The sequence below is a fragment of the Tricharina praecox genome (genome assembly GCF_024521635.1).
Source record: "Tricharina praecox strain CBS 144465 chromosome Unknown BZA05scaffold_32, whole genome shotgun sequence".
Classification (NCBI taxonomy): Eukaryota; Fungi; Ascomycota; class Pezizomycetes; order Pezizales; family Pyronemataceae; genus Tricharina; species Tricharina praecox.
In genome coordinates, this window is record NW_026250434.1 from 169413 (window position 1) to 186815 (window position 17403).

Here is a 17403-nt window from a genome sequence, read left to right on the forward strand (position 1 = left end):
AAGATTGTCCCTCGCTTCTCACTGAAGATCGACGCTCAATTCTAGGTACTTTAAGTGCTTATTTACCTATATACTCGCTGGCCCGTGTCTTTGCCCAACAAATACCGGTAGGGTAGTTCAAATGAGCTGAAATCCGTGGGGAGAGGGGGCGCCTGGACTCCACTGCGCCGATATGAATCGCTACGAGCGGACAACTACCTAGGTACCCTATCTCATAGTCTCAGGAGTACCTAAATACCTACCTAGCCTTCAGGCCGAAAACACTCATAGCAGCATCGTGAGTTGCCGTTTATCAAGGTGGAATCTGGATGGTCTTGCAACTGTAACATGGTCCTCCATCGACGCCCAAACCCCCTCCCTTTCTCACAAGTGTTACAGTCCGAACGAGCAGCTCTCAACTCAAATTCAGCCTATAACTAGTAGGTATGATACTGCCTCTCCAACAAGCAGGATGGGCGGGGTTCGTGGTCCGGCAGGGGTGGATTGCAGTATTCTACATGGTCCGCTCCAGTCCGTCCGGACCCATGGACGGGACTGGACTACATACATCCAGTCCGTCCAGAGGTGTCTGTCGGACGGACTAGTCCACCAGTAAGGCCGGACGGGACCGACTGCAGTCCACTGCAGTCCAACCCCGTCCAGAAAATTAGCGGACGGGACGGACTATTTTTACCCCGTCCCCAAAAAGGCACGGACGGGGCTGGATCTTGGCAGTCCGTCCCGTCCGGACTATAGAGAACACTGGCCTCGTCAGCTGCAAGCCTTCCAGCCCCCCAGCCCAGTCCGGCGACGGCGACGACTACTGATTGTCGCATCCTCTGTCTGAGACTCTGAGGCCCGGCCTTCCTCCAGTCGTCTACAAGAGCTCGTTATCCTTTATGTATAAGCAGTCTTCGTCCTACCTATTCTTCCTCGTATCAATACAATCAAGTCAAGTCAAGTTCTTCTTTCAATTTTCAATTTTCAAGACACTTGGCCCGTGAGCACTTGCCTTATGTTTTCACTTTGAAGGCTATGGATGATTCTACAGAAATTTAAGGTCTATGTTCACTGGTTTATGTCACGGTGGTGAGTACGTATCGGCCGCCGTTAGTAGTAGACAGCAACAAGCATCAAGAACCGAGTGATTCCCCGTCCGTTTTATCGTGATTCGTCGCTCACGGAGACGGTGGTCGGATTCACGATCACTCACCGAGACCATCGCTACTCTACTCTACTCTAGGTACTCTACATAGGGCTCCTGTGGAGTTCCTGTGAGGTTGCCCTTCCGTCTCCCGCGTACTCTAGAAACCAGACTGGCCGGGAGTCGTGACGGTGGGGTCGTGACGGTGGGGTCCTTGCCCGCGCGGCGTGGCGTGGCGCTAAACCGAAAGCCTCTAAGCTCGTTCGCTTGCTTTGAACGTGATAATACCTGGACTCATAGAGTAGAGTAGTACCTAGTAGTTATGCAGGAAAGAAAGAAGAAAAAGCAGAAGAAAAAACTCGGGCGTCTATGTGCATTGGCGTTCGCATGGGCACTGGGAGTCTTCTCGTGGCCGACCACTGCATACGTACTCCAGAGTACCAATATCAAGATCGAGAGGTGCACGGGGAGAATAGAGATGCGTTGTTCGGACTTTGCAAAACTGCAAAAATAAACATCGGCGCTTCTTCCAGTGAGCACTGAGCAGAGTGGAGGGGAGAAAAGCAGAGTTGTCAGTGTTCGGGCTGGCCAGTTTGTCAGCGTCGTGGACCACGTTCTCGCTGAGAAACAACAAAGATCTCGACTTGGCCTGGCCTAGACGGGCAAGCGTCACTCTTTGAGGCTGTAGATGGGTGGTATGATACATAGCTTCTAGTTAACCGACACCGGCACGCAGTTACGCAGTTACGCAGTTACGTATGCTGTTACAACTTACTCATCGCACCGCTTCCGATACACACCTACATACCATTATCGGCACCGTCAGGGACTCATACGTAGCCACGAGCCGTGGCAAGAATGGGCAAAGATCGCAGTGGTTGGCTGGCCGAAAGCCCGACTCTGTTTGAGGCCGCTCTGTGACGGCGGAATGGGGCGGGAGGGGGAGAGGGGGGCGTAATTTTACGTCCGACTTGCTGGTGATCAATCATCTTCCGCGGACCAGCAGAGTTTCGGCCACGCCAAAACGTCGCAACCCTTGGCTGGTCAGTGGTCTCTCTCGATCATGGGCGGTCTCGATCATGGACGGGCTCTATGTCTGGCCGACCCCGGCACTCGCCCGCCACCAAGACGAACGCACCAAAGAGGAAACCAACAGGCAACGAACGTAAGGCAGCCATCCAGCCAAAGTCGAGTGCAACCGCCGCCGAGCGGAGTGGCCGCGCAACGAACGAGATCGGCCATCCACCCTTCACAGCCACAATGGTCAGCTGTGCGCGCGACGGTTCCGGACATCTGGAATGGCAGGTTGATGTGCAGAGTAGAGTATAGGACCTACATCACATACCGTACCGAACGACTTCAAGCTGCAAGGCAGCTCTGTGGGTCAGGAACGAGGGAGAGGAAGCGAAGATGGCGTTGAAACACAGGAGGCATCTGGGGGGCGGGCTAGTTTGTGCACTAGTAAGCGCCCGGGCTGGAGACGGACGGATGGTTGGGCACCATGCGTCGCCAATCGCTCACCCCTGGCGTTCATGGTTAGTTGGCCCCCACTCCACGCTCGCCGATAACTAGAGTCGCTATCGACTTACTTATAGTGGTTAACCCCATCCATCTCCCGCCCATCGCGGACCGGAACAGTTTGCGATGGAGGCGACCGGAGGGCGAGGAGGACAAAGAGGAGTTGGGACGGGCCAATGACGATGGGAGACCAGATGCATAGAGTAGGCACCCGAGTGGCAGTCTCAGAGCGGACAGGTCGCAGGTGCATAACTAGAGTGAAGTTGAGTGGAGTAGAGATACAACGACGGTATGCGAACCGATGTAGCCATATGCATGGAGTGGGCATGGCGCCGCGGGCTGCCCTTCTTCTTCTTCTTGTTCCTCTTCTTCTTCGTCTTCATCTTCTTCGTATTCTTCAGCTTGTGTCCCCTCCAGAGTACATATCCGCTTTCGTCCGCCCGTCCTTCCCCTCTCCTCGTCTTCGTCGTTTGCTCATCTACGGCAATCCATCCGATCCTCTCGTCGAACCTCACGCTGCAGAATCCTTCACCGCCTTCTGGAAACCGTCCCCCGTCGTACGCTGTGACACTCATCGAACCCTGTCGCTGGAACCTGCTGGACTGGTAAAACCCTACGCAACGTGCTCAAAGTCGTACCTTACGCGCTGCTGCTGCTGCTGCTGGATCCTGAGCATCCCTCGCCGTCCCCCACGTTCGGACATACATAAGCGCTGCGCCCCCAGCTCGCTGTCAGTTTCGCAGACCCGTACATTCACCGTCATCTCTTGGGAAGAGAGAGTGAAACAGAATCCAACAGGTGGGTCCCTATTCCTCCTATGTCATTGTTCGCTTGTGGTATCAAGAAGAAAACCCCTCCCTGGTCGGTGTATCTTTGCGGTATGTGTACAAGGTAGTAGATGCTGCCTGTGCCTCACCCAGTAGCCTGGTTTGCCGGGCTACAGCTGCAGTACATATACCAACGACTGCACCCTCCTGCTGCTCGCGGGCCTTTCTCCCACAAAAGGCGATACCGAAGTGGAATACGGAAAAACGAACTCTTGCTGACCGACGACGTTGACCACGAAGTCTAGATTTCAACCATGGATTCCCATTTGGATAGACGGTATTCCACCCTTCACTCTCCGGCGGACAGTCAACCAAGTCAATATTCCCTCCATACGCCGATTGAGCCCTCACGCAACCTCAACAACCCTTACTTCACCTCGCAATATACCGGCGATCCGGTTCCCGAGTCGCCAACACAAGAGCGCCCGCCGATGTCGTTCCCGCCGCCTCCAACCTCGCAGTACTCGGCCGATCAGTACCATGTTCAGCCGTCACAGGAGTTCGCGCCTCCTCCTCATCTTCCTCACCCTCCTCAGCAAAGACTGGGCACGCCACAGGATACACCAGGCCTCCCACCACTTCCCGGAGTCGAGACCTTTCAGATGACCGCGCCGCAGAACACGCGCTCACCGCCGCCGCCCTTCGAACAGCTCCAAGGCCTCCCACAGATGGATTACGACCAAGGCCAGCCCGAACAGCCGCGCTCACCCCCTCCAGCGTTCGATCCGCACGATCCCAACCCCATGGCGACAGCGCAGGCAGAGGGCCCCTCGGGGCGCTTCCGTTCAGCAGCGCCGGCGCCCCCGATGCCGATCCACGTCCCTTCGTACAATGCATCCGACAGCACAAGCCCGCAAACGCCGAAAACCCCCCACTACACGCCTGGCGCTGCAGCGGGTCCCAACGGCGGTATCCACGCGCCGGGACAAATCGGCCATCCGAACCAGCAACACGGCATGGAGAAGTATAGTCACGGCCTGTGCGACGGTTTCGGCGATATCTCGACATGTAAATATCCCTCTCCCGGGCGCGCAGAGGACTCTAGGGGATCATGGAAATGCTGACGTGAACGCGCATAGGTTGCCTGGGCTACTGGTGTCCCTGCATTCTGTACTCGCGAACCTACCACCGCCTGAAGACGGTCCCGAACTCCAACATCAACGAGTTTAAATCTTGTAACAACCACTGCGGCATGTTCTGTCTGTTAGCGCCCGTATCCTGTAAGCCCCCTCCCTCCCCTCCTTACCCACCACCGCCACTAACACAAGCACATAGTCATCCTAACAACGCTGCAGCGCTCGCGCATCCGCGAAAACTACCGGCTCGAGGGCTCGATCGCAAACGACTGCATGAAGGCCTACTGCTGCTCGTGCTGCGCGCTGATCCAGGACGACCGCGAGGTTGCTCATCGCGAGGATGAGCGCAGGAGGTTTGCCGGACCTGGAAGCGGCGTCGTCGGCGATGGCGGGTATAGAAGACAGCCGACTATGATGTATCCGTGAGCGAGAGCGGGAGGGGGCTGTGGGCTGTGGGCGTGCTTTGCTTTTTTTGTCGGCCGAGACTGGGAGCGAAACCGAGACTGAGCTCGATTGGGGGAGCGGCCGGATTGGGGGAGCGGCCGGATATTCTTTTATTCTTTAATCTTGCTTTCTTTCTTTCTTTCTGCCAGGTTTGGGTGGGTGTATTTATGTATGTGTGCGTGTGTGTATGGGGAGCTTCCGCCGTAATCTTTCGGTTGGTTGGTTGGTTGGTTGGTTGGTGGGTGGGACAAAACGGGTATGGGACGGGCTCGGGATCGGCCTTTGGGAATGGAATTGTGGTGGAATTTGGAATTTGGAAAGTGGAGGGTTTTGGATGGATGGATGGATTGATACCACGGATTTCTTTTGTTTTTTCTTTTGTTTCTTTCATATTTCGGTAATCTGGTGCAGGATATGGGATTAGGAATCATGACGGAGCGGAGGATCGGGGAATGGGGAAGGATTGTATTTCTAGTATTTATTCCCTAAGTAAGTAGGATCACGGGATGGGATGGTATGGGATAGGACAGGATATGTAGGACGGGATTTGTAGGACGGGATGGGGAAGGCACGCAATGAAACCACGAATTCAACGGTTCACGGACCGATGGGACTGGGTAGGACTGGGCAGGACTGGGCAGGAAGTGAAGTGCAAAGGGGTGTTGTTGGGTTTGGTTAGGTGTCTTTGTCTTTGGGTGTCGTTGAGTTGGGTTGGGTTGGCTGTCACTCGTGAACCGTGGTGGGATGAGGGATGATCGAAGTTCGAACCCCTCTGGCTATCTAGAGTACCTAGAGTATGGTACGACGACCCGAAGCCTGCTGCCCACGGTCCGATATGGGCCGATCGGTCGGACGGGACGGGACGGGGCGGGTGCCACGTGCCGACCGTCGACCGGGAAATACTGGTAACATACTGTGGAAAGGTTGCCCGCTGCCGCCGACGACGATGCCGGGGGGTCGGAACTGGTGCCAGGAAGGTACATAAGGCGCCCGGTGGACACTGGGCATGAAAATCATACCTGCGCACGCGGCGGATCAATAAAGTAGGTACCGTGGAATAGAAGTTATATCATACATTCACGCACGAACGAACGAACCGTCGCATCCTCAGGGCCTCAAGGTCGGGACTCGGGAGGGACTCGGAGGCGTAAGAAAGAAAAGAAAGAAAAAACCGAGTGTTCACTGCGCAGCCCGACCCAACCCAAACCAAACCAAACCAACTAGAAAGCAGAAAAGAATGCAGAAAGCAGGAATCCCATCCCCAATCCTCTAGGTACTCTATGTATCCTTCGATTCTCGGCCTCGCACGCCATTCGCCACCCGCTCGGCCTCCGACTCCGGTGACTCCAGTAACTCCCCCTTCTCGACCTCCCCATTCTCCAGCTGCCGAAAGTTCCGCGCCACAGCGTCCATGATGTACTGGTGCGCCGTCATCCGCGGGTACTTCCCCAGCGGGCCGACGACCTCGACGTTCTTGTTGGCTTGGTTGAAGTAGCTGTGTTTTCTTCTGTCAGTAACGATGCATGTGTTGGGGTGGTGGTGGGGGGAGGTGGGAGGGGATGACGAGTACATACGCAACACTAAACCGCTCCTTCTGATTCTCCCCGACCTTCGGGCACCTTACACGATGAAAGAGGCTCTTGAAGCGATCATCGCTCCACGCCATGAGCATATCGCCAATATTGCACACAATCTCGCCTGTGACGGGTTCCACCGGAGTCCACGCGTCTCCATGTGCAAAGCTGGTATGTGCCTCCCTTCCCGGACACACCTCCAGCCCGGCCTCACCCGTGCGCTGATACAGCAGCGTTAAGCAGTCGAAGTCGGTGTGTGCGCCGGCGCGCCAGTACTCGGGCGGGAACGCGGTGCCGCTGATGTCGTGGTAGTGCAGCAGGCGCAGCGTGTTCTGTGCGCACGGGAGGTCGACACGGTGGCTGCGCGCGAAGTGGTCCGCCGCGAAGCCGAGCGCCTCCGCGAAGAAGCGCAGGATCGACTGCGAGAGGGCGTGCGTCTGCGACATGAAGCGCGCCATGGAGGCTTTTAGCTCCGGGGAGAGGTCGGTGTCCGACGGCCACGAGGCGTCGAAGCGCCGGTGGTATTGTAGCTGCAGGGACTCTTTTTGGTCCGGGAGACCGGTAGACGGCCGAATTTGGCTGCGGCTCTCCCAGCCGGTGTTTTCGCTCCGGATTAAGGGTGTCTTTGCTTTTACGGCCTCGGGGAGTGAGAAGAACGCTTTCCTGAGAAGCGACGGCGGTCAGATGAGTTCCGATCCGCGAGTGGTGCGGGGAGGGAACTTACGAGATGCTGAACATCTCCTCGATCTCGGCGGGAGTGGGCGACTCTTGGTCCACGAGCACGAAGAAGCCGATGTTTTCGGCTGCGTCGATGATCTGTCGGCCGATCTCGGTCCGCCGTGTCGCGAAATCGTGCAGTGAGATCTTGGGGATCTTTCGGGGTTTCATTGTTGAGGCGGGGGGCTCGGAGATGGCCATCCCGATTTAGGTACTGGGTGTTATAGACGAGTGCGATGTTATGTGGGTTGGGTTGGGTTGTGTGATTTCGGTACGGGAGGTTGCAGACGAGTGCGAGGTGATGTATGGGTGTGTGGCCGACGATTTCAATGGAGCACGGCGATTCCGCAATAGCAAGGCCGTCTGCGACTGGGTTGGTGGATTGACGTAGGGAGGGGTGGTTGTAATAGTCGTTGTATGTGTGTGTGCGTGTGCGTGGGAGTGAGCAATAGGATCGAACCGATGAGCATCTATCTCCACTGCGGATCCGATGCAGTTCTTATAAAGCTCCGAGCGGCCTCGAGTGTGGGAAGGGCTCGCAGACGGCGCAAAACATGCTAGTTAGTGAGACCATGTGTTGCCATGGAGCACACACGCCCATCGCATCGAGTGGACCGGCACGCCGTCTGCGCAAGCACTGTTCCTGAGGGCGGGCATCGTATGCATGCACTCAGATATGTGTGTATCTCCTCCCTATCATTGCAAATGGCCGCGCATCTCCATCGCCATCAATATATTGTAAATAGTTATCAGCTACCTACGAATGATCCGGAAGATCGTCCATGCATGCTTGCTGCGTCTGTCCTACATACCCCGGGCCTGTTGGGAATGGGATGGCTCGTCCCAGCACCCCGCACCTACCGCCGGCCATCTGCGAGCCCCGGCGTTATCCGAGGATTCGGCGGATGCAGATTGGCGCTCGGGGATCTGCGAGGTGGTGGTATGGATTGGGCTCAGTGTCGCTTTCTTGCTGACCCGCCAGCGCGCAGAGCTGGGAGGGACATGGGCAGTTTTTTATTGGGTTCACTTTGTTATCGCACGTGGATTTGGGGGGGGGGCCTTGGAGTCTTGGGCTTGGACTTGGAGTCGTCGGGCCTTGGGTGTGTCCGGTTAGGTTGCACGACCACAAGCGAGATGGTGAGTTGAGGGTCCATCGGCGTGTGCCGCGGGCTTGGAATCCTGGATACGGCCTTAGGCACGCTTGGATACTAGTGCGTGGATGCTAGCACTCCCGATGGAAGTCGAAGCACCCCCGATGGAAGACCAAAAGAAGTGATCTCCGCTCCGTCGCGCGTTGGCGGCGAGCCGGGCGCCCGGAGCGCGCAACAGACATACATCATGCCGCCGGCCGCCCTCCGCTCGCCCGCGAAACACGCAGCGCATCGACGCCGACTTCCGTCTGTATCTAGAGTACGTGGTTGCGCTGAGCAGTGCTTCAGTCCCTGTAGCCAGCCAAGCCAGCCAAGCCAGTCTGCCACAATGCAGGTTCGGTTCAGTTCAGCTTCAGCTCCAGCCGAGCTTCGAGCGGCAAGCCCAGAGCGAACGAAGCCTACCTCTACACACATCATACATGGGAATCCATGGCGAGTGCGCGGCGCTACACTTCAGCGGGTTAGATAATACCACGGTAATAGTTCTTGCAAGTTGCCACTTCAAACTTGGGCTTTGGAATACTACAGAGTTTTAACGATCGTATTTTCTAAACGACGTTGCGCCGAACGCTCAGCGTGCTTTTGAACCGACGTAAGCTCGAGTTTGTGTGGTAGCTTCAAGATACGGTGTCGTGCCGAACAGGGCCGTAATAATCATACATAAATGGACCCTGCCGTGCAAGTGCAAGTGCGACTGGAGTCTGGCAGTGATTGGTGACGATAACCCGAGGGCGGGGAAACGTTGGAACTTGGTGCTGCCTGGCGAAAGTCCCTCGGGCAACGACTCTGCCGGAAGCACAGCTTCAGATGCAACTACGAGTTATATACACTGGTACGTTACGACGACGGTTTGTTGGAGATGCGATTGCACAAGCTCCCCGGGTAGCTGATGCCGTATCTACCGTGTGCATATGTACAGATCTGAACTTCCGAAGCGGGCATCCGCGATATCAATACTCTGCTGTGCGGTATGTACCGGTAGGTAGATTCCGTGCTCGGACAAGGCCGATGGCTCGCGAGTTTCGACTTACTCTGCGTTCGGCTTTTGCGATGCGTCCTGGGATCGTGACGGTCATCATCATTCTCACTCGTGACTGCTGCATAAACGAACACGAATCGCATGCTTTTCTTAGTCACCTACACATCCTGGAATTATTGACTGACTATCGCTCGTCTTTGGTTCCTGTATACTACTATATACGGTAGTACATACAATCCATAATGCTGCTCGTGACCGCAGACCGTCGCCAATCAGACCCGTCCCTCCGTCTCGATGGTTTTGGATGGGTTCTGTCGAGGTCATCAGGGCGTCGGAACGTTCCGCTAGATTGCGCCCTCCTCTAAAGCACCAGTTAGCGTGACCTTACTAATTACCCGCCATTCTTCCCTTTCTCAGTTTCAACCATGCAAGTCTAGTTGCAACCCCCCAAAGCAACTTGTTGCTCCGCTTCCACCGCTAATAACTACCACCACCAAACTTCCACGTCATTCCCACACACCCGCAAAGATGGCGCACTACAGCAATCGAACTTCACCCGCACACGAGGCCGACGACGACGACTACAGAGACTACGACCGAGGCCGGGACTGGGACCGGGAGCGCGATCGGGACCCTGGCCGTGATTCCTACGAGCCGTATCAGCCGCACGACCGTTCCTCTCGTCTGGCACAGGCGCAGGACCCCCGGGGGTATCACCACTACCCGAGAGACCACCACCACAACCACCACCACCAGAGCCACCGTCCGCGCCCCAGGTCCCGGTCGCGGTCCCCTCGCGCACAGCGCGGCCCCAGGAGCTCCGACTCTCGTGGCTACTACGATCGCGACGCTCCCCAGGACCGCAGCCGCAGTCGGACGCCGCCGGAGAGATTCCTGTCGAGGGATGTGATCATCGAAGGATTTGGAGCAGAGGTGCAAGATGATGACGTTGTTACCCCTATCTACCCACCGTTACCACCCGCACACACCCGCACACACTCAGTCTCAAATGCAGTGTCAACATTGCCTTCCTTTGCATTACCCCCACATCCACGTTTTGCTTGCTGGGACAGTTTTGCTGAAAGAGGGATTGCGAGGACCCGTGGCGGCGTGGCCCGCCAGGGTTGCGTGATTTGGAATGCATACAGATTATGAGAGAACTTGTTGAGGAACTTCGATTGACGGGAATTGAGAAGGTCACCCTCATAAGAGACCGCAAGACTGGTAATTGATCTCTTTGTGTCGTCCGCTGTGCACTGCTCGACCGGGCTGACTCTCTCCCCCGTGCAGGAGTATCGAGAGGATTCGCCTTCATTCATTTCACTACAACTGCCGACTCTTCGGCATTCGTGGATACCTTTGGACCTTCTGTCCGGATTGGGGATGACAGATGTCGGGTCGCTTTTTCGAGGGAGCGGGAAGGACGCAGGCGAGATGACGACGGAGAGGAATGGCGATGTCGAGTAGTACGTCCTCCTCCGCCGCCACCTCCACCACCTCCACCTCCACCACCTCCACCTCCACCACCGCCACTACCACAGTGTACGCTTTACTACGTATGGTCTGTTGATTCGTGTTGCAGTGTCTACTAGTCAACTATCCGCGACGCCAGGAGTGCTTCCGTTGTTCGACCCCGAGATCAGGTTTGTAGTCTGTCCAAAATCCTGCGATTGCCAACTCACATGGCTGCAGAGGTCACTCTCACAGGCACTCTGACGCATCCAACACCTACGTACTTCACCAACGACGGCGAGAGAGACATGGCTGCTTCGCCACCATCGCAGTTCCTTCTCTTCCGCAACCTTGAGGCTGGCGTCAACGAGGAACTTTTGGCCAAGGGCGTCATGAAGTTGGCCACACCAGCCTCTCCTACCGGAGCTGCGGAAAGTTCCATCAAGCGGGTGCTACTGGTGCGCGATCGTCGGACGAACGAGTCGTGGCGCTATGGGTTTGCCGAGTTCTCGACGCCACAGGAAGCACAGAAGGCCTTCAGGGTGTATGAGACCACAGAAAAGTTCACCATCAGCTCGAAGCCAATCGCAATCTCGTACATCCACCCCGGAGTGTTCGTGCCGGTATACAACGCACCGAACGAGGCGGAGCGATTCACGTTCCTGCCGCTCACCCCCGTAGGCGGTGGTATGAGATTGGCCTACTGGGATGAGGAGGGATACGTGAGCGAGCTGGTACTCAACACTGCGGAGGAGAATCCGCAGGGTGAAGAAACCAAAGAAACCGCGGCCGGTGAGAAGAAGTCCAAGAAGCGGAAAGCAGAGGTAGCACCTGGCGGCTCCGCGGCCGAAAGACTCGCGGCCAAAAAGGCGACACTACCAGCGCATCTACAGTTCTGGCAGAACCGTCATTCGGAGCTGCACGGTGGCCGTCCCAAGGCCGCGAACCAAGCCGCGAATGCCGCCGGCACGGAGGGCGGCGAAGGCAGCCCCGCCGCATCAACGCAGGGCAAGGAAGAGAACAGGGGCCCGCAAGAGTCCTTCGCGGATCTAAAAAAACTCGCCTGTCTCCTCTGCTCGCGCATGTTCAAGACTGCCGAGAAGCTGCACCAACACGAGCGCGTCTCGGACCTGCACGCCACAAACCTTGGCAACCCGACGCTCTGCGAAACGGCGCGCAAGAAGCTGCCCAAGAACACTACTACCACCGCCGCTGCTTCTTCCTCTTCGGAATACCGCGACCGCGCCAAAGAGCGCCGACAGGCCTTTCCCTCCACCGTCCCCACCACCAGCAACGCCCAGAAGAAGAAATCCAAGACCTCGCCGCCGGCCGAGGCGGCCGAAGCGCCACAGCAAAATAAGGGCGCGGCGCTCCTCGGGAAGATGGGCTGGACGCAGGGACAGGGCCTTGGCGCTACCGGCGAGGGCCGCACGGATCACGTCGTGGCGGAAATGTATACCGCGGGCGCGGGACTGGGCATGAAGGGGGCGAAGGTGGGCGATGTTGAGGAGGCCGCGAAGTCTGGTGGCGGTGGCTATCAGGAGTTTGTTAGGAAGACGAAGGAAAGGGCGAAGGAGAGGTATGTTGAGATGGAGTAGCATGGAGCGTGACGGGGCTTTGACGGGGCTTTGATCAAGGCTTGCACGCTGTGCGCCTGGGGCGAAGGTATCTACTTACATACTATCTATATACTCGCGAGGAGTGGGCGGGTTGTATTGCACATAGTTCATAGTTCATGCTGCCGTGTTTCGTAAATTGGTAGTTCCGAATCGTGCGTTTCGGTCAGTAGGCTGAGTATTTACATGGATCGATGTAGATACGTTGGAAGTGAAGCCGAGTGATAGCACCATGCATACGTGTGTCCATCAACTCTGAGCTTCCGCCCAGTAGGTATTGGTCATGTGTCTTAAATATGGATTCAAGTTCTGCTTCACGAGGACTGCTTTATTTTGAGAATGAATGGCAGACTAGACGCTGTTAAAGATTCATCGCCTCCGTCTTCTACCGTACCTACCGTAGTTGTGGAGACCGCCATTCAGCCTGTCTCAACCTCCATCGTTGCTGCTGCCAGTAACTAACCTCCATTTTCACAGGCGCTGGACGCCTTGCAGGTATCTACTCCCTACTATAGTAAAATTTATGCCGCCGGGCATCGTCTGGTCTGGTCTGGTCTGATCTGATCTGCGGGCGGGCGACAACCGTCAGTCAACGCATAAGCATAAAAGCATAATCCAACAGCCGCCGTTATCCTCCCCCGCCCCCGCCAGCTACCACATACATCAGCGGTCGGAAAAAGTGGGGGATGAATACCCAGGGCGGTTACATAACCTGCCACAACTGATACGATGGCAAACCTCCCCTTCCCATTCCTCTTCGAACTGAAGCAGAAAAACATAAACCTCTCTCCCTTTCCTTTGAAAAGAAATGAAAGGAAAAAGGAAAAAGGAAAAAGGAAAAAGCAAAAAACAGCGTCAACGACAAGATTCGAACTTGCGCGCCCGAAGGCATCCGCTGAGCTCTCCGTAATCGGAATAGCAGGCGAACGTGTTAACCACTCCACCACGTTGACTGGTTACTAGTCACACATTGTGTATGGGATCTGACCCAATTTATCAAGGAGTAGGAAGCGTCGGATCGGTGGATGCCCGTGGATCCTCGCGGACGAACGCAAAGGTCATGTGATTTGAAATCGGTTAGCAAGACGATGTCACCGTTTCGAGACGCAATCACAATCACAATCACCAGCAGCTGGCAGAAATAAAACGTTCTGGGTGGAAAACTGGATTGCGGTCGTTTTTGGCCGAGCAGGGCACCCAAACGGGCGCAGGAGATACTCGCCAAACTTCAGAGAATGCAAATGCAAATGCAAATGCACTGCTGCAATGATGCACTTGCACTGCGACTGCTACTGCTGCTGCTGTATGTACAATACATACTTGCACTGCGCACTGCGCCGTACGCGCCCGAAGTTGCGCGTTACTCTGGAATCTGGATGGATACATATCCCCAGTCACCCGCGCAGCCACTGTGCCACATTTTCTGACGGGGAGTCGTGATGTGATGGGAAGTGATGAGACCATTGGGATGGGATGGGATGGAAGTGCAAGTGCGAGTTTGTTTGTTTGTTTGTTCGGCGCAGCTTACCGGCGGGAGGGAGGGAGGCCCTTGGAGGGAAGTGAAGGAAGGGGAGTTCCGAGTTTCGGGGCGGAATTATGTTTGCTGCAGGTGTAAAATTGAACGAATTCGAGGTGCAGAAGCTTCGGTTGTTCTCACCCTGGTACCTGCAGAGAATATCGTATAATATTACAGATTGGGAATTAATGATATTAAATTCGACATTGCGGGAGGGGATCGCACGGGCTTTTGCTAAGATGGGCCAATAGGCGGTGAGACTGGTTGGACTGGCTGGACTGGCTGGAGAAAGTCGCCGGGATCGGTCTGGAGAGCTGCCGCTTGCGGTTGGGTTGGTGCAGACAGCTAGGTAGCCCGGCCCAAGTGCTTTGGGTCCGTCCGCCGCCGTCGCCGCGAGTTTGCCCAGCAAGCAAGCAGCAAGCAGCAATCAAGCCCTCCCTCCCCCTCCGCACCACCACTGCCACCACCACCATCGTTAAGGGTAATGGCAGACCGGACTCGTCCCTCGCAGATCATCTTCTTCGGCACTCGCCCCATGCTACTAGTGGAGTAGAGTACGTAGATGCTCTAACTACCCCTTCGAAAGGAGAGAGAGAACCGAACCGAACTGTCTGGCATCCCTTCACGCTCACGCCTGGAGAATTTCCTCTCCTCTCTCCCCGATCGCCCCATCCCACCCGGTCGGTAGCTGGACTTTGTTGACGGGAGGAAAGCGAAGCCGTCATCCATCATCCCCTCCCTTGTTGCCTGCTGCTCTGCTTTCCTTGTCCTCGCGTTCTACGGTACTATACTGCCGCCGCCTTCCTGCTGGCTGGCTATAGTACACCGGGGTTCGGCGGCACAATAGGTAGTAGGTAGGAGGTTCTAGTTGATTTCGTGCGCCTCCCGCCTCGGGGATTCTGTTCTTCTGCTGCAGCCAAGGTCTGCGGTTTCCCCTTCACGAGCCCTGTTTTGCCTATAATAAGTATCCCCAGCCAGCCAACCGTGCGGATTTGGGAATCGAGCCCGAGCTGCTGGATCATAACTGCGACAAGTTGACCATGTCTGTCTGCAGCGCCGTCTCCGACTCCGTCCCCGCCGCTGCTGCTGCTGCTCGTCCTGCTGCTGCATCGACGTCTTCCCTAGCCCTGCCTATCACTCATCTCCAAGCAATCACGCGGCAGGCAACCCGGTCTCCTGTCACGCCAGATTCTCCTACTTACCCATCGTTTACTGCTGCCGTTGCCGTGTCGAGAAACGCGACATCCACATCACGACGAGAGGCGCGAGACATGTCGAACGTTACCAAGCAGATGCACACGATACCGGGCACACCAGCGGGGTCGGGATCAGAGTCGGAGCCGGAGACGTCGGAGCCACCACCGCCGCCGCCGCCGCTGCTGCCACTGCCCCCCATTCCCACCGGAGCGGTGCCCGCCTCCCGCACGGCATCCACGGCCGTAGTCGCCGCCGCAGCTGCAGCGGCCGCTACTGCCGCCAGCGCAACAACAAAAGCGAACTCCACTCTCCCGCGCAAAGCCCATTACGCGCAGACTCCCGAACAGGTGTTGCACACCATCCGGGACCGCTCCCGCGAGCACTATCAGCGGCTGCTGCGCGAGCGCCCCTCCGTCCCGCTACTTTCCACCGATGGCTACCAGCAGCAGCAGCAGCAGCGCTCGCATGTCCCCCACCACCAACACCACCATCAACACACCATGTCGATGCGCTCGCGCTCGGGCTCGACCAGATCTGCGCCCGCGGGTCCCTGCATCACCATCGTGAGCGGCAAGGGACGCACCGTGCATCAGGTAGCTGCAGCGCCCGATGTGCCCACGGTTCCTACGCGCTACGGCAGGGTGCCGACGCCGGTCGGCTGTTTGCCGGGGACCGGGGGTTTGCGGATTGAAGACTGGGCCATCTTTGGTGGGCCGTCGGAATCGCGCGGTGAGCGCCCGCGCTGGGAGTTGCCCGAGAATTGTTTCAATGGGGAGGAGGGTGGGAATGGTGCTGGTGCTGGCGGTGGTGGGGGGGGAGGGGCGGCGAGAAGGAAGAAGGTCCCACCTGGAGGTGCTGCTGGTGCGAATGGTGGTTCGATCTTGACCGAAATGCGCCAGAAGGTTAAGAGCATGATCAAGGGCCTGCACGTCAACGTGTCCATTTCGTTCGGTGAAAAGGGGACTACGGGTGGTGGCGGCGGCGGCGGCTGCGTTGAGGACCGTGAAATACCTCGCCAGACACGGCGGGAGATGACGCTGCGGATCAAGAACAGCAAGACCGGGAGCTGCGTATACGAGATGTTTGTTTGCTCCTCCCCTCCATCCCCGTCGCCGGGGGCACGTCACGTTGACATATATTTTCCGCGGCGCACAGACTACGGCACGAGGATTCCAAAGACGAGATCCTAACGCCGCTCGAGGACCTCCGCGCCCTCTTCCCGTACAGCAAGAAGCTGCAGCGCGATCTCGTCGAGTGGAACCGGCACTACCAGAACCCGCCGCAGCACTGGGTCGTCAACTTCATCCCCCGCGCGTATCTAAAGCGTGGCTATAAGCTCGGCGAGGAGCTGTGCGAGTACTTCATGCAGCATCCGGACGGCTGCCAGTATAGAGTCGAGTACGAGCCCATCGGCCACGCTTACTGCCACGTCGGCACGGTTGTCCCGAGGAATCGCAGGAAGTCTAGGAGGGGCGGCGATATGTGGTGGGAGGGTGGCCGCGAGAAACATATCGACTTTTCGGATTCAAATGCTCGGTGACATGAGACTTAGCCGTTGAGACGGTTCGTTAATGCTGGAGAATCGTTGGTGGACGGGCGAGATACAGGAATCCAAGATGGTGCCCCACATAATGGAGAGGTGGAGGAAGGAATGGTACAAGTGGGCATTTGGATGGGACTGGATTGGATTGGATGATGGTATGTACGAGTGATGATCTAACGGCAACGGTTTTCTTTTTTTAACTTAATTCCCTTTTCCTTTCTCTACCTTTATAGCTATCATAGTAGTTTTGCTCAATTTCGTAGTACGGTACTTGTTACATTTCTTTAGGAGTATTTAGTGGTTGGTCTGTGGGGGTGTACGGGGCTTGTTGTTGTTGTTGTTGTTGTTGTTGTTGTTGTGGGAGGTGCGGGGTTTTCTCCTTTCCTTTGTTCTTCTTTTCCTTTTCTTTGCTTTTCGTCCGGGAAAGGTGTGCTTTGTATTTGGTTTTTTACGCTGGGGCGATTGCGCTGGAGATTCGAGAGGCGCATGTATTCTACTTTTATATATTCTAATGGTGATCAGCGATTAATGTCTATTCAAATTCCTCTTTGTTCTAAGTATTCCTTTTGAATGATAATTACTTCAATGCTATACGGTACTTCAACGGGCATCTGTCCGCAGAAAACGACCTCAACATTCGAGGTTCTGATCTTTTTTTTTTGTAGACATA

General features: G+C 56.3%; 5 protein-coding genes and 1 non-coding gene across 6 annotated transcripts; 3 read left to right on the forward strand and 3 right to left on the reverse strand.

The window, feature by feature from the left end:
- Positions 1–2387: 2387 nt before the first annotated feature.
- Positions 2388–3404, reverse strand: BZA05DRAFT_422026 (uncharacterized protein; the record flags this gene model as incomplete). The annotated part of the gene is made up of 5 exons (XM_051485767.1): positions 2388–2416; positions 2469–2557; positions 2713–2864; positions 2941–3254; positions 3347–3404. The coding sequence occupies 5 exons, from the start codon at positions 3402–3404 to the stop codon at positions 2388–2390; spliced, it is 642 nt and encodes a 213-aa protein (XP_051335652.1).
- Positions 3333–5034, forward strand: BZA05DRAFT_179775 (PLAC8 family-domain-containing protein). The gene is made up of 5 exons (XM_051479291.1): positions 3333–3439; positions 3714–4211; positions 4374–4476; positions 4548–4688; positions 4744–5034. The coding sequence occupies exons 2-5, from the start codon at positions 3723–3725 to the stop codon at positions 4968–4970; spliced, it is 960 nt and encodes a 319-aa protein (XP_051335653.1). The 5' UTR covers positions 3333–3439; positions 3714–3722; the 3' UTR covers positions 4971–5034.
- Positions 5035–6266: 1232 nt separating this feature from the next.
- BZA05DRAFT_343409 (uncharacterized protein) lies at positions 6267–7480 on the reverse strand (the record flags this gene model as incomplete). The annotated part of the gene is made up of 3 exons (XM_051481079.1): positions 6267–6483; positions 6563–7225; positions 7287–7480. The coding sequence occupies 3 exons, from the start codon at positions 7478–7480 to the stop codon at positions 6267–6269; spliced, it is 1074 nt and encodes a 357-aa protein (XP_051335654.1).
- Positions 7481–10178: 2698 nt separating this feature from the next.
- On the forward strand, positions 10179–12758 carry BZA05DRAFT_410415 (uncharacterized protein). The gene is made up of 4 exons (XM_051484896.1): positions 10179–10633; positions 10700–10875; positions 10992–11052; positions 11102–12758. The coding sequence occupies exons 1-4, from the start codon at positions 10561–10563 to the stop codon at positions 12457–12459; spliced, it is 1668 nt and encodes a 555-aa protein (XP_051335655.1). The 5' UTR covers positions 10179–10560; the 3' UTR covers positions 12460–12758.
- Positions 12759–13330: 572 nt separating this feature from the next.
- BZA05DRAFT_t275 lies at positions 13331–13430 on the reverse strand. The gene has a single exon. It is a non-coding gene; the product is annotated as a tRNA-Ser (tRNA).
- A 1434-nt stretch (positions 13431–14864) lies between these two features.
- Positions 14865–16874, forward strand: BZA05DRAFT_179861 (uncharacterized protein). The gene is made up of 2 exons (XM_051479292.1): positions 14865–16271; positions 16346–16874. Exons 1-2 carry the CDS (start codon positions 15034–15036, stop codon positions 16728–16730), a joined length of 1623 nt encoding a protein of 540 aa, XP_051335656.1. The 5' UTR covers positions 14865–15033; the 3' UTR covers positions 16731–16874.
- Positions 16875–17403: the final 529 nt, after the last annotated feature.

Coding starts and splice junctions, on each gene's coding strand:
- BZA05DRAFT_179861 (XM_051479292.1), top strand. CDS start 15,034: ATGTCTGTCTGCAGCGCCGTCTCCGACTCCGTCCCCGCCGCTGCTGCT. Junction 16,272..16,345: donor GGGAGCTGCGTATACGAGAT/GTTTGTTTGCTC, acceptor CGCGGCGCACAG/ACTACGGCACGAGGATTCCA.
- BZA05DRAFT_410415 (XM_051484896.1), top strand. CDS start 10,561: ATGAGAGAACTTGTTGAGGAACTTCGATTGACGGGAATTGAGAAGGTC. Junction 10,876..10,991: donor AGGAATGGCGATGTCGAGTA/GTACGTCCTCCT, acceptor TTCGTGTTGCAG/TGTCTACTAGTCAACTATCC. Junction 11,053..11,101: donor TTGTTCGACCCCGAGATCAG/GTTTGTAGTCTG, acceptor ACATGGCTGCAG/AGGTCACTCTCACAGGCACT.
- BZA05DRAFT_179775 (XM_051479291.1), top strand. CDS start 3,723: ATGGATTCCCATTTGGATAGACGGTATTCCACCCTTCACTCTCCGGCG. Junction 4,477..4,547: donor TTTCGGCGATATCTCGACAT/GTAAATATCCCT, acceptor GAACGCGCATAG/GTTGCCTGGGCTACTGGTGT. Junction 4,689..4,743: donor TCTGTTAGCGCCCGTATCCT/GTAAGCCCCCTC, acceptor ACAAGCACATAG/TCATCCTAACAACGCTGCAG.